At 37.5% G+C, this 25,096-nt stretch overlaps 1 protein-coding gene across 7 annotated transcripts in view; it reads right to left on the bottom strand.

Moving 5' to 3' along the window:
• The window catches only part of dph6 (diphthamine biosynthesis 6), a gene marked incomplete in the record, with an annotated part of 75,897 nt that extends 59,714 nt beyond the window's left edge, over window positions 1-16,183 (bottom strand). For 4 of the 7 annotated variants that reach the window (NM_001442332.1, NM_001442334.1, NM_001442336.1 and 1 more), the window contains 5 exon segments: window positions 2,049-2,167; window positions 4,293-4,366; window positions 14,830-15,023; window positions 15,866-15,957; window positions 16,053-16,183. In NM_001442332.1, the coding sequence (NP_001429261.1) occupies window positions 2,049-2,167; window positions 4,293-4,366; window positions 14,830-15,023; window positions 15,866-15,957; window positions 16,053-16,075 (502 nt within the window). 7 annotated transcript variants of the gene reach the window in all.
• Window positions 16,184-25,096: the final 8,913 nt, after the last annotated feature.

Raw genomic sequence — 25,096 nt, 5'->3', positions numbered from 1 at the left:
GTAATGATTTGGTAAGGTTACACTGATGTTACACTGATATTAAGGTAATGTTACAATGATGTTACACCAATGTTAAGGTAATGATTTGGTAAGGTTACACTGATGTTACACTGATATTAAGGTAATGATATGGTAATGTTACAATGATGTTACACCAATGTTGAGGTAATGATATGGTAATGTTACACCAATGTTGAGGTAATGATATGGTAATGTTACACCAATGTTGAGGTAATGATACGGTAAGGTTACACTGATGTTGCACTGATATTAAGGTAATGATATGGTAATGTTACAATGATGTTGCACCAATGTTGAGGTAATTATATGGTAATGTTACACCAATGTTGAGGTAATGATATGGTAAGGTTACACTGATGTTACACTGATATTAAGGTAATGATATGGTAATTTTACAATGATGTTGCACCAATGTTGAGGTAATGATATGGTAATGTTACACCAATGTTGAGGTAATGATATGGTAATGTTACACCAATGTTGAGGTAATGATACGGTAAGGTTACACTGATGTTACACTGATATTAAGGTAATGATATGGTAATTTTACAATGATGTTGCACCAATGTTGAGGTAATGATATGGTAATGTTACACCAATGTTGAGGTAATGATATGGTAATGTTACACCAATGTTGAGGTAATGATACGGTAAGGTTACACTGATGTTACACTGATATTAAGGTAATGATATGGTAATGTTACAATGATGTTGCACCAATGTTGAGGTAATGATATGGTAATGTTATAATGATGTTACACCAATGTTGGGGTAATGTTAAAGCAATGAAATGGTGATGTTTCATCAATGTTACGTTAATGAAATGGTAAAGTTACAATGATGTTACATCTGTGTTGAGGTTATGATATGGCAATGTTACACAGACGTTAAGGTAATAATATGGTGACATTACACCAATGTTAAAGTAATGATGTGATGCTACAATGATGTTACACCAGTGTTATGGTAATGTTACAAAGATGTTAAGAAGATGATACAATGATGTTACACCAAAGATGTGGTAATAATGTGACAATGTTACACCCATGTTACGCTGCCAGTTGAAGGATTAAAGGAGATTTCAATCAGAGCAGCACACCCTGTGTGATCCAACACAAACATCACCTGAAGAACAGCCATCCGCACGATGACTAAACGTACCTCCACACCAAAGTTTACGTAAGGTTCACATTCTGGCTGTGCATGTCACTGCAGATGATGTTTTCCAGTGCTTTGGCACTTATAAATCATTGCAGATGTAGACATGACATGAGAATCAGTGGATCAGGGGTCAACTCTTTGAGATTTTCCCTCAGCCCTACATTTGTTAGTTCAAAACTGAACCCAGCAAAAATCTGCATCACTGCACGACCTGAACATAAGACTGCATGAGATACAGAACTGATCTCCTGTTATGGCCTAGTGTGCTGTGGGACAGAGCCAAGAAATCCAGCAACAACAATTCTGCTTTACTCTAGAGTTCATGAGGAAATCCAACCCACAGGTGATGGTTTAATAATAGAAACTTAATAATATATTAATGTAATTATACTGTTGCTGTTATACTACCATGATGACAGGTGCTGAACCTTTTACTCATGCGTCAACATGGTTTCTGCAGGAGGATAATCAAATCTACAACTCCCATGATTCTACACTCAGTCACAGAGTCATCTAAACATGCCTTTGTTTGTAAATACAGGTTCTAGAGGCCAACATGAAATTAAAAAATGGTCAATTCTATTAAAATTTGCGTATTTAAAAATACAGTTACAGCCAAAAAATAAATAAATATGATTTCTACAGACGTCTAGGAGGACGACGAAGACTACAAATCCCATGATTCCACTCTCAGTCATCAAAACCCACCTTTGTTTGTTGTGAATACTCGCCCTCTAGTGGCCAAAATTACACACTGTGCCTTTAAGTGGTGAACAGATATCTAACTCTCAGCCTGTCTAAATGAAAGAACCCCTCAATAGCGTCTGAACAGCTTAACTCCTGCCTGTTTCGTGTGTGTTACCCACCGAATGCTGCCACTTTGATGAGGATGGCATGGAGTCCGCTGGATATCATCTCTGAGAGTAGGGCGGCCTGGTCTCGACGCCACAGGTAGGCCAGCGGCTGAAGCTGCAGCCTTGCACACCTGCCCAGAGGAAAGAAGAGATCAAAATCACACGTCAAGAGCAGAGAATAAAGATGCTCGGTGACCAAACTCTTATTTTAATGGGTACCTGTTTTGATGAAATGCACCAAAACACATACAGTATATATAGGCAATACTCTCCGAGAATATTCATCTTTAACAGAGGGTGTGCGTAGTTATGCAGAGCAGTGCATCTCATGTATCTCTGTCTGGTTCATGTTACGGGGTGGCCGACAGCGTCATGGGTCAAACGGAGAGCGCTAGTCATTAGGGCGATTAGCCCCGTGGCATTATGGGCCATCAGGTACACAGATGGGGTTACAGCATTAAGCACAGAGGAACAAAAGCTGACTGACAGCGGTATGTGCTGAGACACACGCACACCGAAACAGTGATGTTCTGCTGGACTGCGCAGGGTCGGTTAAACTAAAGAAGCTTAGCTGTGTCAATATGTTTTCTTCTACACGCAATCTTAAGTCAAAGCGCTTTACATAAACAAGAATCAAAGAAACAAAGTACAATGTACAAGAAATAAAGAATTAAAATGATTAAAACGTGTTTGATCAAATGTAAAGGAAGACATGTTTAGTTTAGGGATGCTACCGAAACTCTGTTTTTTAGTATCAGTGCTACATTATTAAAGACTGATGTATCGATGAGCTCTGATGTTAACGGTTCTGCTATCAGTACTGGAGAATTATTGCTGAATAAACATTACTTGCAGCATTTAACTGAGTAACCTGTTCTAATTTGCTAAATTCGTCTGCACATTCAGCAATCTCACATGAGAAATGCTCGGGTTTCCAGTAGGTGCGTCAAGTATAAAAGCAACAAAGTATGTGCGCACTCAGCCCGCACATTTGCGGAGTGAACCAATCGGGTTGTATTTCCTGAGTGGACAGCAACAATGCCCATTGCAACACGTTGTTTTCGTGTATAAGCAGAAACGCAAGCAATCTGCCTAAGCATCTTTCACAAGTGTGTTAACTGCAGACAGACAAATGACAAGTGTTCAACTGACCAGCTAAAGGTGCATCATCCACATCGTTACGCTAGCAGTCAATCAGAGAAGGTCTCTCTAAATTAGTTTAATATTAATAGTTTAATAAACACATTCGGCTACAATGAAAACAGTATGTTGTTCTGCAGTAGCCTAAATATGCTTTTACATTACTGTATTTACAAATACAGCCTAATAATACACTGTTCTTATTAAGAAAGCATGAAAACTGCAGCAGGACTTTATATTCTATACTGGACATTATTTCAGTTCAGTGATGAGACTTTAGTCTGAGCAGAGTCAGAGCGCACTGTCCTCATCAAATCAGTCAACATCAAGACATGATCAGATTTATTGATCAGTTAATCTCTGCTGTTCCTAAAACTCAGATAGGCCACAAGACTTCTGTCAGGTAGTGTATGGGGATTTTAAATGTTATTGAGTCAATTAATCAAACTAATTACTGAGTATTCAGATTACTTTTTAGTCTAAGCAATTAGGAAAGTAATCAAAATACAACACTCTCAGAAATAAAGGTATGCAAGCGGTCACTGGGGTGGTACCTTTATAAAAGGTACAGATCTGCACCTAAAAGGTCCATATTAATACCTCAAAGGTGCATATTAGTAACTAAAAAGTGCAACAGTGTTCCTTTTAAAATGTTTAGGTACTAATATAACTCTGAAAGTACCAATATGGACCTTTTAAGTACAAACGTGCACCTTCTGAAAAGGTACCAGCCCAGTGGCAGCTTGCCTACCTTTATTTCTGAGAGTGTACCCAACACTCTTCACTATTAATTGTGTCTTGTTAACTGTCTATCATTAAAATGTTGTCAGTTTTCTAGTATTTATAAAGCACATATTATGCATGGTCTTATAACTATGATACTCCATTATCCTGCTTCCCCCATTGGCAGATTATTTTGCTTGTTTTAAGGAAAAACTCTCTTCATTTTGACTCGTTATTTCTGAAAACAACACTACATTTGTTGCTTGTCTAGAAAATGCTTCTTGATTTAAGAGTTTGTACATATTTGGACTAGAAGCACGATGAAAACTCTCGGTAAGAGAAGCATATTTTGTAACCCGGTCTGCTGTGTGAGGGAGGAAAGAGGTCACTTACACATTTTCCACTCGTACCCTCTGATAATCAGACAGAATGGCTCCGACAGACACGCCGTCCACATGCATCTCCTCCTGAAGCACAGATATACTCATACATATATTATAATAATAATAACATAATCACCAGACCATAAACTCAACACTGAGAGTCTGAATCCTGCATCAGTGACCCGCCGATGAAGACAAACCCCTCAACATCAGCAGGACAAAGCCATTATATCACATGTTTCTTCTTCTCTTTCTCAAATATTCCCCAGATGCTGTTTCTCAGATTCAGGCATTGTTCACAGTGTTTCCTCTAATGTTTGTTCTTCTGGTGAAAGTCTTATTTGTTTTATTTAGGCTAGAATAAAAGCAGTTTTTAATAGTGTTAAAGCCATTTTAAGGTCAATATTATTAGTCAATTATTAGCTTTCTCAACATGTGTTTATGTTACAGTCTTATTCCAAAATGGATGAAGTTGATTGATTTCCTCAACATTCTACACACAATCCTCCATAATGACAATGTGGAGAAAGAGTTCTTGAAATTGTTGCAGATTTATTAAAAATAAAAAGCTGATAAATCAGATGTACATCAGTGTTCTCAGCCTTTGCTCAAGACTCTGTTGATGCTCCTTTGGCAGTGATTACAGACTCAAGTCTTCTTGAATATGATGCTCGAGCTCTGCTCAGCTGTCTTTGGGAATGTTTGCTCGTTCCTCTTTGCAGCACCTCTCAAGCTCTATCAGGTTGGATGGGAAGCGACGGTGTACAGCCATTTTCAGATCTCTCCAGAGATGCTCAATAGGATTTAGATCTGGGCTCTGGCTGGGCCACTCACCGAGTTGTTGTGAAGTCGCTCCTTTGATATTTGGTCATTGTCCTGCTGGAGGATGAAGCGTCGCCCCAGTCTGAGGTGGAGAGCACTCTTGTGCAGGTCTTCATTCAGGATGTCTCTGTACATCGCTGCATTCATCTTTCCCTCTATCCTGACTAGTCTTCCAGCTCCTGCTGCTGAAACACATCCCCACAGCATGATGCCGACACCACCATGCTTCACTGTAGGGATGCTGTTAGCCTGCTGATGAGCGCCGCCTGCTGTTCTCTACACGTATCGCCTGGCGTTCACTCCAAACAGTTCAGTTTGAGTCTCATCAGAGCAGAGAGTTTAGTTTCTGATGCTCTGAGAGTCCTGCAGATGGTAAACTCCAGGCGGGGAGTGTCTTCCATCTGGCCGCTCTACCATACAGATGCCTGATTGGTGGATTGCTGCACAGATGGTTGTCCTTCTGTAAGTTTCTTCTCTCTTCACAGAAGAGCGCTGGAGCTCAGACAGAGTGACCATCAGGTTATTGATCACCTCCCTGACTGAGGCCCTTCTCCCCCGATCTCTTAGATGGCCGGCCAGCTCTAGGAAGAGTTCTGGTGGTTAAACATCTTCCACTGACGGATGATGGAGGCCGCTGTGCTCACTGGAGCTTTGAGAGCAGCAGAAATGTTTCTGTCACCTTCCCCAGCCTTGTGCCTCCAGACAATCCTGTCTCAGAGCTCTACAGACAGTTCCTTTGTCTTCATGCTTGGTTTGTGCTTTGTCATGCACTGTCAACCCTGGGCCCTTATATAGACAGGTGTAGCCTTTACAGATCATGTCCATCAGCTGAGCACAGGTGAACTCCAGTGAAGCTTGGTGTTCATCACTTGGTGTCTTCAGTCCCTAAACGTCTGTTCGGTGTTGTGAAAAGGATCAGCAGCATTACGCAGTGGAAATGCTTTACTGATACAACTGTGTTTAAAGAACCAACACTAATACTAATAATAACAGCTTAAACATCTCCAGGGAAATTTCATACCGCAAGAATCACTGCTATCACAACACTGAGCAGCGGTGTTGCATAATTTCCCAATGTTCTGTTCAGCCCTAGCGCAGTATGCTAACGTCCCCAGTGAAGCGCCATCAGATGCTCATGCCTTCAGCAAACACAGATAAGACCTATCGCTTTCCATCATCACTAAACAAGACTGAGCAAACTGCATTAGGCGGAAAATACAAACAAATTACAAGAGCTTTAGGCCACACTCTTTATCTGGCACTGGGGCTGTTAGTGGAAACACACACACACACACACACACACACTCACACACACACACACGTTCCCATGAGGATAACAAACACGCTTCTCATACACTAGGGTTGGGCATCTAAGCTATAATGCCGATCCGATACGCATCTCGATACAAAGAATACGATCCGATATATTAGCGATACATTTGTGACATATTGCGATGCAACACGATACGATTCACACCCATATCACGATACGATGCGATATTTCAGCACTAATTAGATCAAGTTTATGAGATGATGTGAAAGAGGATGCTGTGCCATTGAATGAGTTTGATTATTTATAAACCAATAAAACCAAGACTTTTTTTTACAAACTGGCTCTTCTCTCAGAGCCAGAGTGTCAGTTTACAGTAGAGGGCCATTTTAGAACATATAGCACATATTATTTAAGGATTTTCAAGATAAACAGAATGTATAAGTGCAATATATATTAAAAAAATATGTATATATTTGCACTCTTTCAACATAAATAAATTTTGCATTGCACAACAAGAATTGTGATTTAACTTTTCAACTATGAAAACAAGTTTTACAAAGATATATTTTGCCACTGATTATTCAAAACTTAAGGTTGTGAACTAGCAGTGTTATGCTGCTTTGAAACATCACTGTCACTGTAAACAACAGGCTAATAAAAATATAACAAACCAGCAATCTTCTTGCTGTGAGGTGGTCAAACTACCCACTGTGCCACCGTGACACCCAATTATTTTTATCATTATTATTATTAATATTATTATTATTATAATTAAATAAAAATTAACAGGAGGAGGTGTTTAAAACCTTCGTTCTCCGTGACACTAGGCTGAATATCTTTGCAGATGAACAATGCAATAGCATTCGTTATTGGCGTAGAGCGAGCAGAACTGTTGCGCATGGAAAAAAAAACTTGCAATGCTTTTCTCACCACTTTTGGAGCTGGTTGAAGCAGTGCGAAAGCCGGGGATGCAGAAACACTGGAAAATGCTTCCACAACAATACCGTGGCGCCGCTTCAAGTGAGATATCAGATTAGTCATACTGCCCGCGTATTTTACAGATGCGCGGCACATTTTGCAAATTGCATCTGTCCTGTCATGTCGTCCATCCTTAAATCCATAATGTTGCCATACTTTAGATTTAAAACTCACTGGGGAATATGTTTGTTTTGCTTCTCGCGCTTTCTGAGGGCGCTCCACTAGCTTCATCCGCACACCTGATACACTGAGTTGTAGTGTGTGCACATCCGCAAATCCGTTGCTAAGGCTTACTTTATGTAGGTCGATTAAATTATGCGCCAAAAACAGGTTGACAACACTTGTTAATAAATAAAAAATACATTCTATATTAAAAATATAAGCTGTATCTCGGAAAAATCGATGCATCTCGCAAAAACCGATGCATCTCGATTTGCTTCCAAAATTTCATTCATCCTCTGCTGCTCAACCGATGCACTCGCATCGTGAACGCGCATAACCGCGTATCGATACATATCGGTTAATCTTCCCATCCCTATCATACACACATCTGACATAAAGCCTGTGCTGGCATTCATTTCCAAACACTCTCTGACCAATGCTCTTTTCTCTTTAATTCAATAACACACACACACACACACACACACACACACACACACACACACACACACACACACACACACACACACACTCGCTCGCTCACTCAAACACATAAACTCTCTCTCTCTCACACACCCAGACAGCGGCGCGTGCAGGTAAAGCTCCTCTATTAGCTGTGCTATCGACCGCAGGCGTGCTGGGAGTGACCCGAGAGGTCATCATTTATGTATTAAGCAGGTTTAAAGCTCTCCATTTCTTTTTATGTTCTCTTTCAGCAGTAATGTGGAAGTAATCAGAGACGGGTTTGATTTTCCCTGCTGCTCCTGACACCTGCAGCGATCGATCCGTCCCTCAGAAACACACACCTGCACTCTGAAGATGAGAGCCAGGGCCCCGATGGAGGCTCCCAGGGGCCAGCCGTCTGCTCCACACACACACACACACACACAAACACACACACACACACCGGTGGAACAAAACACCTGAACATCTGAAGTGAAGAACGGCCGGAAATAATCATCCTGCATGAACACAATCCTCAAACAGCAGTGCAGAATAACAGCATCCATCCTGTATCGCATGAGAAACCAGCGCACATTCTTAATAAACATCCCTTCATTTGCAAATAGACTTCGCTTCGGGTGGTTTTGGACATTTCTGTTAAAGAAAGTGAAATCAACACTGATGTATCGAACATTACACCATGTGACTCCATTACGCTTTTCTTGTTTACTGTTGGTTGCTAGGTTACCAATACTACAGTCGGCCACTCTAACGATGATGGAAACACTTCTAATTGGCATTTGAGATTTTTATTTTTGCGAACTTTAAAATTATTTACTAAAAACTTCGCTACTGTTTACATTCGTCAGTAGTATTCTGATGTATCGCATGAGAAATGAGGGTAGGAAAGGCTGAAATTCGAATAAACATCCACTGATTCTCAATAAACACTCGCTTCAGGTTGTTTTGGACTTATTTGTAAAAGTGTTAATGTGAATAACGGGAGATGGAAACACATTTGTCGAATAAACACAGACGAAGCAAATATTACACCCACATGACTCCATTATGCTTTCCTCGTTTACTGTTGGTTGCTAGGTTACCAATACAACAGTCGGCCACTCTAACAATGATGAAAACGCACCTAATTTGCATTTCGAGGTTTATTTCTTATGAATTTTCAAATAATTTGTTCATGTTTGATAGAAACTTTGATACTGTTAACATTCGTCAGTAGCATTTGAAGTATCGCATGAGAAATGAGTGATAAAAGGCCAAATTATTAATAAACATCCCTTAATTTGCGATAAACACTTGCTTAACTGTTTTGGACTTGTGTTTGAATGGGTTAATGTAAATAATGGGAGGGGGAAATGCATTTGTCGAATAAACGCAAGCATAGCGAACATTACAGCCATGTGACTCCATTATGCTTTTGTTTACTGTTGGTTGCTAGGTTACCAATACTACAGTCGGCCACTCTAACGATGATGGAAACACATCTTACTCGCATTTAAGAGTTTGATTTTTAAGAACTTTGAAATTATTTGACAGAAACTTCGCTACTGTTCACATTCGTCAGTAGTATTCTGAAGTATTGCATGAGAAACGAGTGATAAAAGGCCAAATTATTAATAAACATCCCTTAATTCACAAAAAACACACACTTCAGTGGTTTTGGACTTTGAATATGTTTAAGTGAAAAATGGGAGGTGGAAATGCTTTTGTTAAATAAACTTTAAATATAAAGCCTTTAAAAAGAGCTACTACTGTTTTAACCAGATTATTTTTCATAACTGTGTGAAATAGATCCTCTATGGCATCACTATGAAAACCCCTTTTGGTTCTGCTTTTAAAGAGCGCAGTGTGAAGAAACTCAGTGTTAATGTTAAGACAGTGTTTGCACTGAAGATGCTGAGATGTTTCAGGATATTTCACACACAGCCTCTGTTTTAAACACACACACACACACACACACACACACACACACACACACACACACACACACACACACACACACACACACACACACACACACACACGGACACAGGCTGCAGATTATCCTCCATTCTTCAGCATTCCTCTAAAGCACTGCTGTTTGCTGATCAGCGAATGCACCAAAACAAAAATCACTTCTAATAATAATAAAAAGGTCAAACGCATGCAGAAACAGCGCAGTGATTTCCATACATATGAGACGCTCATAGACACTGGCATCTTTGACAACTGGACATTTCATCTGAATTAGTTTTTTCCCTTTAATTTGGAAAGGTTGCGGCTGAAATCATATTTCGCCACCTCAGTGCCACGATATCATAATTATCTGAGACAGAGGAATTAGAGAGAGACATACATGAAGACTTGCGCTGATCTGCTGGATTCAAAACGCTTCAATATTAGAGCTGGAAAAATACATAATAATAACATCACACTTTACTGTATTTAACAATGCATTCACTAACATGAATTAAAAATAAACATTTATTAATTATAGTTTTATTATTCACTGATGCGTTATTGACATCCACAGTTAACATTAGTTAATGCACTATGAGTTAACATAAATAATAAATAACTTTATTTTTGTTAACTAATGCTAACAAATAAATACTGAATAGATACTGCAATAAATGTATTGTTAATTATTTGTTCATGCTAATACATTAATAGAAAACTTATTATACTACTATTAATAATATTGTAACAATAATAATAGTAATATATAGTAATAATAATAATAATGATAATTTAACAATAATAATAGTAATAATATAATAGTAATAATAATAATATAAAAATGATATAACAATAATAATAGTAATATATAGTAATAATAATAATAATAATAATAATATAATAGTAATAATACACAGTAATAATAATAATAATAATATAACAATAATATTAGTAATATATAGTAATAATAATAATAATATAGTAATAATAATAATAACATAACATAATAATGGTAATATAATAATATTATAATCATATTTATAGTTATATAAAATAATAATATAACAATTATAATAATAGTAATATAATAATAATAATAGTAATCTAACAATAATAATAGTGATATCATAATAATAATAAAAAACAATAATAGTAATATAATAATAATAATGTAACCATGATTATAGTAATATAATAATAATATAGCAATAATATTAGTAATATAATAATAATATTAATAATAATAATAATAATAACATAATAATAATGTAACAATAATACTAATAATAATCACAATCATTATTATCGTATCATTATAGTAATCCACCCCATATTGGGTCAAATATAGACAAATCTATTAACATTTTCAAATAAATTAAAAAGACATAGTCTAATAGTATGTGCTGTCATCATGGCAAAGAGAAAAGACATCAGTTATTAGAGATGAGTTTTTAACACTGTGATGATTAGAAAAGTCTCTCTGTTAAACAGAAATGTGGAAGAAATATTAAAGAATTGAAACTGAACAGGAAGGTTAATAACTGTATCCTGCACACAGCTTTATTCTGGAGCAGAGAGAGAGTTCGGCCGTAGATGGCAGTGTCGCACTACCATACACACACACGCACGCACACACACACGCACACACACACAGAGAGAGCCACACCCAGAACAGCAGCCTGCCTTCACGCTGGCGTGTCATTTGCTCAAAAGACAACATCTAATTAAGTCAAAGTGCTGGAAGAATCTCTTAAAGCCTCCGACTCTGCGGTGTGGAGCTTTAACAGCTCATTATCACAGCCGGCCTGTCAGCCAATCAGAGAACAGCCTCCGCTAATCAACCGGCGCGCTAATTCTGTCAAACATCAGGAGTTTCAGCACTCTTCATCACACACACACACACACACACACACACACACACACACACACACACACACACACACACACACACACACAGTTTAATAAGAGAGAAAAGTTTCAGCAGATCGACACAAAAGCCCTGCATCTTTCTTTCTGCATTATTAATATGTGCCTTTTTTATTTCTCCAGCGCTGTGAGAGCCATGCAGAACAGATATGCAGGACATTATTTCTGTGCATGCATATGAATTATTGTTGGATTTTCAGCATTCTCTTCTGCTCATCAAAGCTGGACTGATGATCAAAATGCCATCACACACACACACACACACACACACACACACACACACACACACATATATATACATTTCCAGCACAGTTTTTATTATTATTATTAATGCGCTACAAAACTGAAATGTTGAAAATAATTTCTGCTTCTTTCTTTGCATACACTGAAACATTAATTTAATATTAACACTATAATTACACTGAAATATAAATACAATTATTGTATGTTTATTAGTTTTGTTTTTCCATATTTCCCTTATTTACATTTTATTTAATCGTAATTAATTATGTTTGTGTTTTAATAGGTCGCTCACACAAGTTCATGAAACTTGTGAAATATTATTCATTATCCTATTTATTTATTAATTATATAAATTTCATATTTCCATTATTTATATCTAAATACACTTATTTAATCATAATTAATTCTGCTAGGTTTTTATTGTTAGCTTGTTCATGCAGTTATTTCATCAAAATTGTGAAATATTATTTTTTATAAGTATTTTATTTATTATATATGTTTAAATATTTCCATTATTTTATTTATTTATTTTATTTATTTAGCCATTATGCATGTATTTAATCATGATTAACTCTGTTAGATTTTTATTAGCATGTTTATGCAGTGATTTTATCAAAATTGTGAAATTTTATGTTTAAATATTAAATACACATTTAACAAGAGGAAAAATCAAGAGAAGCAAAAACAGAGAAATTTTGAGATTTTGTAGGTTGTAATTTATTTTGCAATATTTAGCTTGAATTTAATTGTATTCTTGATTCTTGATTAATTTCTAGGTATGTTTGGTGACTAAAATATTATTATTAATTTTTTTTTATGTACATACAAACGTAAACAAAAAAAGGGCAAAGACAAATGTATCAGTAGACAAGTATAGCAGCAAAAGGCAAAGAGAATTAAAAAAAAAAAAATAATAATAATAAAGAAATAAATAAACATACAAACAAAATACAAAATAATAATACACAAAGTTATGCCGTGGTTAAAGTCACACATATTGTGAAAATACATCAGATGTGTTCATAGAGTCAGAGGATCATTAGAGGCATCCATATTTTTTGAAAGGCATCCCCTTTGTTTTTTAAGTAGTATGTATATTGTTCCAAGAGCATTGCTTCATTCAAGAGTTTTATGAACAGTTCAAATGTTGGAAGTTTTTGTTGGTTCCATGCATTTTTTTGCTGGATAGGAGATGATGCTGAGTCTCTTTATAGAAATAGGATCAAGTGTCTTGTTCAGTTCTGTACCAAAGAGGTATAGTGCTGGTGTGTTGTCCAATGGAGCTTGCAAAGCTTTGGCTGTAAAGTCACTAAAATATTATTTTAATAAATATATCTGTTTATTAAATTTGTTTTGTTCAAATGCATCAAAATACACTGAGAAATGGAGGAAAATATTAATTTTCAAATGGACTGAACTCAATACGCTGAGCACTGTATATACATTTGATTTAATAAAGTGATTAATTTGTTTTAACTTGTTGCAGTAATTTCCTCAAAATTGTGAAACGTTATCATGTAATTATTTTATATATTTATTATATATTTTTTTCAATATTTCCCTTGTTTAAATTTATACACATTATTTAATCATGATTATTATCTTTTGGGTTTGTATTAACTTGTTCTTACAGGGATTTTGTCAAAATTGTAAAATGTTATTCATATAATTATTTTATGTTTATTGCATATATGTTTTTCAATATTTCCCTTATGTATATCTATTAATATTTTATTTAATCATCATTTAAGCATTTTGTTCATTTGTTTTAACTTGTTGTTGCAGTGATTTCATCAAAAATTGTGAAACATTATTCACGTAATTATTTTGTGTATTTTTAAGGAATATCACAGAAACATCACTGTTTGATAAGTTTATTCGCTGTAAACCACAGTTTAGCAGCACTCTAACAAACAAATAAGAGTAACTGTTGAAATGTTAATTACAGTTTACAATTAATATTTTACATTTTCACTTAATTACAACCGTTTGATAAACAAATTATATCACAGCAGAAATCCCACACAAAAAATCAAAACAGTCAATAAAACTGAAATAATGAAATATAATTGTATATCTATTTGCATAATATGTAAAGAGATATAGAAAAGAAAATACCGACAAAAAATAAAATAAACATACACTTAGTGGCCACTTTATTAGGTACAACTGCCTGTTAACGCACATTTCTAATCAGCCAATCACAGGGCAGCAGATCACTGCATTTAGGCATGTAGACATGATCAAGAGGATCTGCTGCAGGTCAGAGCGAGCATCAGAATGGGGAAGAAAGGGGATTTAAGTGACTCTGAACGTGGCATGGTTGTTGCAGCCAGACGGGCTGCTCTGAGTATTTCAGAAACTGCTGATCTACTGGGATTTTCACACACAACCATCTCTAGGCTTTACAGAGAATGCTCCGACAAAGAGGAAATATGTGGTGGTGATGTGGTGGAACGGGAGATTGGCATCATGGATGTGCAGCCGACAAATCTGCAGCAACTGTGTGATGCTATCATGACAATATGGAGTCTCTGAGGAATATTTCCAGCAGCTTGATGAATCTACAACACCGAGGATTAAGGCAGTTCTGAAGGCAAAAGAGGGTCCAACCCGATACTAGTCAGGTGTACCTAATAAAGTGGCCGGCGAACGTATAAAATTCACAAACTTGATGCAATCACTGCAAAACCAAGTTAACAATAAAGCGCACACACAAACACACACACTCTCACGCTGGTTTTACCTTGACGTGTTTGAGCAGCTGATAGAGATCCTCCACCTCGTCTCCATCAGTGGGGCTGTACTCTCTGTCGATATGCACACTCGAGCCCTCAATAGTGCGCCTGTAGAGCGGCAAACCCATGGCCTCTGCTATCAGATCCACAGCCTGATGACCCACAGTCTGGTACATGTAGCTGTCCAGCTCATCTGAAGCCGCTGACACACAACACAAGCAGATGTCACCTACACTCAGTCATTCAGCGCACGCTTCTGGCCAATTACAGTTGAGGAGGCATTCAGCGATTCAACAAGCAGAGGCAGTACACACAACAAGAGCTCAATATACAGAGGGACTGTCAGAGCTCAGAGAATATAGTGCTGGAGTAAAAAGGAGGAGTGTTCATCTGTGTATGGCATTAAAAATATCATTATATTAAATATCAATTACAAAAATATGATGATTTTATTAATGTCGACCGCCACCCAACCGTCACAGTACTGTAAACATATTAATTATGGATATACAGTGTCATAAACAAATGCTGCTATATTGATGTGCATACTGCACTTCCGGCCGGCCGTGTATCCCATCTAGACTGTACCATATTTCTTAGGTAGTGGGCGTGGCTATCATATTTAACCACGCCCAGGGGAGTGGACATTATAAAAGTGGGAGGGCCAGCTGTATTCTCAATCACCTGTTTCTGAATGGTCTGTCTCTAAAACTGAGGGGGACAGCCACGCCCCTGACCCCCCAGGTTGCTACGCCTCGACCACGCCCCTCCAGCTGTCATCGCTATGACATCAAACTGAAATTGTGAGTAGGAGGAGTCTGTTAGGCTGTTAATAGGTGTGTTCCGACTTCTTGCAGCTGCGCAGATCGATCGTCTTAAAGCGATGCATGCCGGTTAGAAATGTTGTCTGCGCCGACGCCACGTGGCTGTCACTTGTGTTAACAAGTATTTACAATGACGTGTCTTTATTAGTTATGAACCCCATTGTATGATGATGATGAGAAGGAGGCTGGTGTTATATATATATATATGTGTTCTCCTCACCGTGGTCTGCAGGTCTGAGGTTTGCCAGAGCGACTATAGAGTGTCCGGCAGACACACACTGCAGCATGTTAAAGCAGCTGTCCTTGCCGCCACTGCACACACACACACATAATCACACACACGTATAAACACATGCTGTCAGTTCACTTTATTATCTGTTTGTGTGTTGATCGCCGTGTCCCGTTACCTGATGAGCCCGACCACCCTCATGATGTTCACCGTCGGCAAAACCGGTAAGTTTGAGCTCAAAACACACACACAAACACACACACGTGCTGCTCCACACCGCTGTAAACACTGCCGTGCTTCCGGGAGACTGAAGGACCCTTGCAGGAGGCTGTCCGACGATCCGCCTGAGTGAAACTCTCCCGCTAATCTCTACACTCGCGGGCTGGCTTAAACCTCTTTGAAACTTGTGAAAATAGAGATGTTTTATGGAGACATCAATCTAGAGTCTCTATTAATTAAAACACAACACTTTTTGTTTCTTATTTTGACCTTAAATTACCCAAAACAAGAGATCAACTCTGCTTATTTGGAATAATAAGCCTGTAATGGGTTTGGTCTTGATTCTCCACATGTTAATGAGGGAAAATAAGGTCAAACATTTCCACTGAGTTAGCAAAACACCATTTCTGCAAGCTGAACTCTCATGTTCAGAAAGCCTGCTTGTTAGTTTTGAATGTGCTCTGAACATTTTAATTCAAAATGTCATAAACACTGTGTAAATAATGTGTTATGCTAATGTTTCTAACATCCGCTGACTGCAGAACTGAACCTGTGAAAGCAGCTGGAAGTAAACCTGATCAAAACTTTGAGAACTCTGGGTTGTCTAATAATGAGGGACAGAGGGACGCATACCCTGCTGAAAAATCCAGCTTAAACCAGCCTAGGCTGGTTGGCTGGTTTTTAGCTGGTCGACCAGCCTGGTTTTAGAGGGGTTTTGGCCATTTCCAGCCTGGTCCTAGCTGGTCAGGCTGGAAAATGATCAGCCAAATCCAGCTAAAACCAGCTTGACCAGCCTGGTTTAAGCTGGATATAGCTGGTTTTGGCTGGACTCCCAGCTTGGCTATGCTGGTCAAGCTGGTTTTAGCTGGTCATCTCCCAGCCTGACCAGCTAATACCAGGCTGGAAATGGCTGGAAACCAGCCTGGAAGTGGCCAAAACACCTCTAAAACCAGCCTGGTCGACCAGCTAAAACCAGCCAAGCTGGATTTTTCAGCTGGCATAGTTATTGTGCTTATAACATGCAACGGTCATACTGAAAGACGGATTGATTGATTGATTAATTGGTTGATTGATCGATTGGTTGGTCAGTTGTTTGGTTGATTGATTGATTAATTGGTTGATTGATTTGATTGGTTGATTAGTTGGTTGATTGATTGGTTGATTGGTTGGCGTGTTGGTTGATTGATTGATTGATTGGTTGATTGGTTGGCGTGTTGATTGGTGTGTTGGTTGGTTGATTGATTGATTGGCTGCTTGGTTGTTTTGATTGGTTGGTTGGTTGACTTATTTGGTTAATTATATGATTGATTGGTTGATTGATTGATTGATTGGTTCGTTGGTGTGTTAGTTGATTGATTGATTGATTGATAGGTTGGTTGGTTGGTTGGTTGATTGGTTGCTTGGTTGTTTGGTTAATTGATTTAATTGGTTGGATGGTTGATTGATTGATTGAATGATTGATTTGGTTGATTTGTCTTGATTTGGTTGGTTATTTGATTGATGAATGGATTAATGGATGAATGAACTGATTGATTAATGATGGATGTTTGCAGGGATGGATGGATGGATTGATTAATCGATCCAGTTGATTAGATTAGTTTGATGATGAATTGATTAATTGACAAAATAATCAGCAAAATGTTTGTCCAGTTGCTCAGATAAACAAATGATCATGACATGAGAATGAGGCCTGTTTGTGTTGGTGTAAAGTAGTGTTACGGTCTCGCTGTGTGTGTGTGTGTGTGTGTGTGTGTGTGTGTGTGTGTGGTGTGTTCTTGTATGTTCTATGTATATGTGTGTTTGTTTGTGTGCTGTTGAATGTGTGTGTGTGTGTTGGTTCCCCTGAGCTGGCCGACGGCTACACATTCTGTCTGGTGTGTGAGTATTGAAAGAGACTGTGTTGCGGCCCTGAACACACTGCGCACGCCGCTGATTTACTGAGGCTGAAGCCCAGCAGCACAATTAACAGCAGAAGAGCAGAAAACACAGCGTACAGCAGCAGCAGCAGCACCATTAACAGCAGAAAACACACCCGACGGAGAGCAGATCTGCAGAAAACACACACCGCACACACACACAAACACACACACACACGGCCTGATGGGGATTTTCTGGAGGAACCAAATGAGAACATTGAGGGGATGTTTTCTTCACTCCAGCCTGTTTTATCCCACAGTGCTTCAACAACACAGATTGCTTGATTGTTTTCAAAGCAGCTTCTCAATGTAAAATGACCAAAACTGAAACAACAATTTCAACATTTTATTTTAAACAACACATTAAAATAAATGTTGACTAAATAAAATCAGAAAACGTTGGTTTGTATTATTTAATGGACACCTATTATGCAAAACCACTATAATAAAGGGGTTAAACCCAGTGTGTGTGTCAGCAGTGTGTGAATATATCCAGAAGTGTTTAATCAGTGTATATATATTTATGTCATGCAACAATTTAATTTAAGCCTAAATAGTGATGTGCAGTTAGGTCCATAAATATTTGAAGAGTTCAGATGCAAAATCCGCGTAACGCCACTTCTAGTAAAAATTAGATAATGACACTGAGTGAACGCTTTAGGCACGCATTCAGAAATAACAGTTTGTTGGCAGAAGCCGCTATATCCCGAGAACCAATCAGAAGGCGCGAATCGAATCAAAAGAAATACAATGAAAATGAAAACGTCCCTTACCTCAAAACTCTGTGCATTATAGGAAGAGGAAAACACACTGTACAGTCAGGAGTGTACATGCATTCAAAACGGAGACATCTTGAAACGGAGGCGGGGCTGCTGAGATTCACTACCTGATTGGGGCTTTTGTGTCATTGCATATCCTTCCCTTATTCGTCAAGTCCCTATCACATGACTATAACACATGGCTTTAACGCTACCAGGAGACAGCAGACCAGCCTTCACTGTAAACAACAACATGGACACAGAAATGGGAGTGTTGTTTGCACTATTGTCTGTTTTAGGCGCCATTGTGTAGTTATTAATTTCTTACGTTTAGTAACAACTCGACCTCGTCGTCTGTCCACAAAAATACCTCTCTTGCTTTCTTTGCCATCGAGTTTAATGTTCAACCGGCGTTTGTTGACTAACAATAACCAAATGCCGAGCGAGACGCATGCTTCCTGTTTATACTAGAACGCGCATGCCCAGAGTGCGCCAATGGTCACGTGATATACGTTTTTGGTGGCGTAGTGTGGACGGAGATATGTTCAGAGACGCTAGGTGAAACAGTAGTGTGGACGCAGAACGTTTTTGATCTAAAACGCTGTTTTAAAACTAAAACGCACTAGTGTGAACGGGGCCTTACAGGGTTCTGCTTCTGAACTCTTCATATATACTGACACAATTATATATATTATATTTATATTATATTATATTATATTATATTATATAAAATATTTTTAATATTATTATTATTTTATATTATTCTATTGCGAAATTGTCTGCAAATTTCTGTGAATTACCACCTCAAAAAAAGTCATTTTTATTGCCGATAATCACTAAAAAATTGCAAAAAACTAGGGGGTCTGATTGTAATTGGGTTAATGAGGGAATAACACACACTTGCCCATGCTGAGAAGCCAATTTTCTGATTATTTTTGGACCCTTAACAAGTGGGAGGCACATATGCAGACGGCTGTAAATCCTACAGCGTTCACCTGATTTGAATGTAAATATCCTTGAATTAAAGCTGACAGTCTGCAGTTACAGCACATCTTCCTTTCATTTCAAATACATTGTGTTATATATAAGGTTTCTGTAGCGTAATATACAACACCAACCCAGACAATATAGCAATCTATTACAGATGTGCAGAAAACACACTTTATACACACTGTTCAAGGCTAAAAAATAGATAAAGCTTGCATAATGTGATTCAAAAGCATAAATAAATGAGGGAAATAAAAACATGAATCACAAATTACAGAAAAAAATGCTGATTATGGAGATTTTTTGTAAAGTAGGGAATAGTCAATGATACATGGGGCGCTTTTGGATACAGCAATAGTAAGATATGAGGCAGCAAATGTGAGCAGTCGCAGTAAATTTTATACACGTGTTTGTGTGTCAGCTGATTTACACACACACACACACACACACACAAACTCATTTCAGTCGCACAAGGACACAAAACTTTGCAGTTAATAAGACGCGGTGAAATTATGGCACAGTCAAGGTTCAGATGCACATCCATTCGTCTTCTTTAAGAGACAACAAAACAGTGTGTCACACACACACACACACACACACACACACACACACACCTCTCCGCAATTACACTTTGACTCATACACACTCTACAGAAATGTTCACACCACTGACCGACAGCATTATTATCTGTCTTCCTCACTCTACCAATCTATATAGGAGTTTAGAGAGCTTTAAAGAGCACCAATTATGCAAAAATCTCTATTAAAAGAGGTTTAAATCCAGAAGTGTGTGTGTGAGATACCGTTAGTCATTTACTCTGTTATAATGTCCTCAAAACAGCAGTGACAACAAGATGGCGACACAGACCACATATTAAACCCTAAGAGAAGAAAAACTCAGTGTACTTTTAAACTACAGCTGATCAAATCATTATTAAGCAGGTAAGTGACACACTAAGTCGATCTCTCTGTTGTATGTTGTAGTGTTGGATTTATACCACAGTAATCTGCTAGTGTCTTTGAAAATATGGAAATAAAAACAAATAATAATCTTATTAATCTTATTTAATAATAATAATAATAGTAATAACAATTAATATTATTATTATTAATATTACTATTATCATTATTATTATTATAATTATTGTTGTTATTATTGTTATTATTATTATTATTATTAATAATATTATTAATATTATCATTATCATAATAATAATTATTATTATTATTATCATCATTATAATAATAATAATAATTATCATATTTATCATAATAATAATAATTATTATTATTATCATAATTATTATTATTATAATTATCATCTTCATTATTATTATTATTATTAATATTATTATCATTATTATCATTATTAATATTATTATCATAATTATCATTACTATTATTATTAATATTATTATTATCATTATCATTATCATTATTATCATTATCATGAATATAATTATCATTATTATTATTATTATTATTATTATTATTATCATCATTATTAATGTTATTAGTAGTATCATCATATGGTCCAGGACATTAGGTGATTTCCGAATGTGAAGCTGAACATTCCCTCAACATTAATGAATGAACAAGCGTCAGAGAGCATCCAGAAACACCGTCTTCATAACTCAAGTAACAGTATGCGAATGTAAGCTGCATGTTCTCCAGCATATTTGAGTGAGCTGTGTTATTATGAGCGATGTCTGCTGTGAATTACGCTCGTGAAAACCAATCGTCTTAATGGCAGCACATTCCAGACTCCAGAACGCAGAGCAGATCTCTGAGGAACAGCTTCAACTTCCTGCAGAATTACAGTATGATAGAGTCATAACTGCCCGTCTGTTTACATCATCTGACGGGTATTTCCTGCGCATTTGTGTCCGCACTGAAGGCAGATGTTTGGCCAACCTCAGAAGAGCCACAAAACCCAGACTGAGACTTGCAGGAGGAGCTCGTAAATCACTGCAGATCCTCTTCATCTGCAGCTCTAGAACCTGAGCGATGGCCAGATACAATCTCTGAACATTCTCCATGCGTTCTCCACATTTTCCCCCAAAAATTCTCCATATGATCTCCAATAATTCTCAACATGTTCTCCACCCATTCCCGAACGTTCTCTATATGTTCTCCAATAGTTCTCTATACGTTCTCCAAACATTCTTAACATGTTCTCCAAATGTTAAATACACGGTCTGCATACATTTTCCAAATGTTTTCCAAATATTCTCCACACATTCTCAAATCATAATTCATATATTGTCCAAACATTTTCCACACGTTCCTCATACAGTCTCAATACGTTCTACCCATGTTCTCCTAACATTTTCTGGTTACCTCCAACACTGATCATGCAATGAGTCACAGCTATATTCACCAACATTTAACCCTGTCTAATGCTGAATTACTGAGCTGTGACCGTGTGTTGTTAATCCAGAGTACTCCTCCCCAGACTCATCGCAATGAAGGAGAAACCTCAGTCCACCTGAAGGCCTCTAAGTGAAGTGTGATGCTGAATTAGGACGTCTGCTCTCTGATATACAATCTGCAGACGGTTGCTTTCTTGCCCGACAAACACAATCTGAATCCGGGAAACGTCTTGCAATCAGAATATTGGATGTGGCATCAGGGGCAGCCGGAGAGGCGGTGTTTGTGGAGCTTCAAAGCCTGCCAGGACTTTCTGCCGTGATCGAGAATGACACTCGGAAAACACGGGAAAAAACCTGCTCCTGGATATCCCTGCGCTCGCTCCATGCCAAGTCAGCTTGTGTGTTTGCGTACGTCTGGAAGGACGGATGATGTAATGAACGCTGTAATCACCCGCACCTGTTGTGGATTCATGCATCTACTAGTGCGGCTCCGTCCCAAACCCCAGCGCATAATCAAGCGCTCACTCTTATCTTGATTTCATCTGAATGAGGCTACAGTGGAGGACTGCAGTGACGTCTTTTTATATTCTAAGCAAAAAGCTTGCAGAGCTATGAATGAAAGCGTTGTTTATTCATAGAAGAACACGAGGCTGTGTCTGCATTAGTGTAGGGTTGCTTGATTTTGTTGTGATCCTGGATTATAATCTATGTTGATCTGTGAACGTTATTTTTGTTTGGAAATGTGACCCCTAAACCCAACCCTAACTATATAATAATCCCAAAATCAGATGGGAATAATGGAATAATCCTAACTGTAAGCTTAAACTGTAAACGTATCCCTTAATTCTGATTGGCTGACTGGAATGTTGTTCCAGGATCAACATACTTGGTGAAATCACACTAAGCAGTTTGGTTATGGTCAATGGCATTGGTTAGATGAGGATACAGAGCAGATGGAATGAACCAGTGAATCAATTAATCATTCATTTAACTGTTTCGTTCAAAAGGACTGAATCATTTAGCAAAGCTCATAAATGGCTATAAATGAGTCATTGAATCATTCACTCAACTGATTCATTAAAAAACCGGATTCCTTCAGAATCAGTAAATGAGCCATTAGATCATGCACTCAACTGATTCATTAATATCTCTAATTCATGAAGAATTAAATCAGTCAATGAGTTATAGAATCATTCGCTTAACTGATTCATTAAATATACTCTGATTCATTCCGAATTCAATCAATAAATAAGTCATTGAATCATTCACTCAACTGATTCATTAATATCTCAAATTCATAAAGAATTAAATCAGTCAATGAGTCATTGACTCATTTATGTAATGATTCATTAAAATTTCTGATTCATTCCTAATTCAATCAGTGAATGAGTCATTGAATCATTTACTCAACTAATTCATTAAAATCTCTGATTCATCCTGAATTCAATCAGTGAGTGAGCCATTTTATCATTCACTTAACTGATTCATTAAAACTCTTATTCATTCTGAATTCAATCAGTGAACTAGTTATTGCATTATTCACTAAGCTGATTCATTAAAAACTCTGATTCATTCTGAATTTAATTAGTGAGTGAATCATTAAATTATTCTCTCAACGGTTCATTAGTAACTCTGATTCATGCCAAATTTAATCAGTCAATGAGTCATTGAATCATTTACTTAAATGATTCATTAAAAACTCTGATTAATTCAGAATTTAATCAATGAATGAGTGATTGAATTATTTACTCAACTGATTCATTAAAATCTCTGATTCATTCCTAGTTCAATCAGTGAATGAGTCATTGAATTATTCACTCAACAAATTCATTAAAACTTTGATTTATTGTGAATTTAATCAGTCAATGAGGCATTGAATCATTCACTCAACTGGTTCATTAAAATCTCTTATTCATTTCGAATTTAATCAGTGAATAAGTGATTGAATTATTCACTCAACCAATTCATTAAAAACTCTGAATCATTCCTAGTTCAATCAGTCAATGATTCATTGAAATATTCGCTTAAATGATTCATTAAAAGCTCTGATTAATTGTGAATTTAATCAGTGAATGAGTCATTGAATTTGAAAATGCAAATTCATCCTCAACAAATCGGTGAGTGAATCATGATTTCAAATTTGCTGATTGGTTTCCGAAAGGAATCAGTGTCACTGAATCAGTTGTTCATATATGTTCATTTGAGAATGCAGGTAGGTTACTTTACTTTAGCTCTGGAAATCCTCAGTAGCTTTAATAAGTACAGTTTCAGTGTTTTGCATGAACTGTTGCTTCAGGGACCTGGAGACAGCGAGAGCAGGAATGATGGCTGACTTCTCACACACATCCGGGTCTTTCTCCCAAACACACACACACACACACACACACACACACACACACACACACACACACACACAGAGGGATATGAGGGTTCGGAGAGCAGCGCCGCCACATGGGAAACATTACTGGCCCAATCAGAGTGATTATCTGAAGCAGCACCCTTTGAGAAGACAAAGGCAGCGCTCTCCTCCACGCCGTAATGGCACTTAAAATCCTGTTTAATGTTTATTTGAACTTTTAATGTTTTGGATCTGCAGCTCTGGCCTTGAAGATCTAACACGGCCCAGATGTGGCCGTCCAGAAGAGCACGTTTATTTGCCATTGTCTTGTCTAACACTGCCGTGCGTTTGACAATTGCAATTTTCCGCTGTTTTCGCTGTCTCCTCTCCAACGTGCGCTCTGCATGAGAAATCACACATGCTTCGCTTTTCCAGTTCAGACGAGAGTCAGGCGCAGATCAGAGCAAACACGTCACTTTATTTCTCATCAACACGGCTTTTGGAGAAGGAGACATGAATGCAGGACACAGGAGAGATCTGACTGACTGTACAGACACTCAGTGTTAACACTAGTGTGTGAAGGCTGCTGGTCAGTGTTGCTTGTCTGCGTTATAAAATCACACACTCCCAATG

The sequence above is a fragment of the Danio rerio genome, chromosome 17, assembly GCF_052040795.2.
Source record: "Danio rerio strain M-AB ecotype USA chromosome 17, GRCz13ab, whole genome shotgun sequence".
Taxonomy (NCBI): Eukaryota; Metazoa; Chordata; class Actinopteri; order Cypriniformes; family Danionidae; genus Danio; species Danio rerio.
This window is presented reverse-complemented; position numbering and strand designations above follow the sequence as displayed.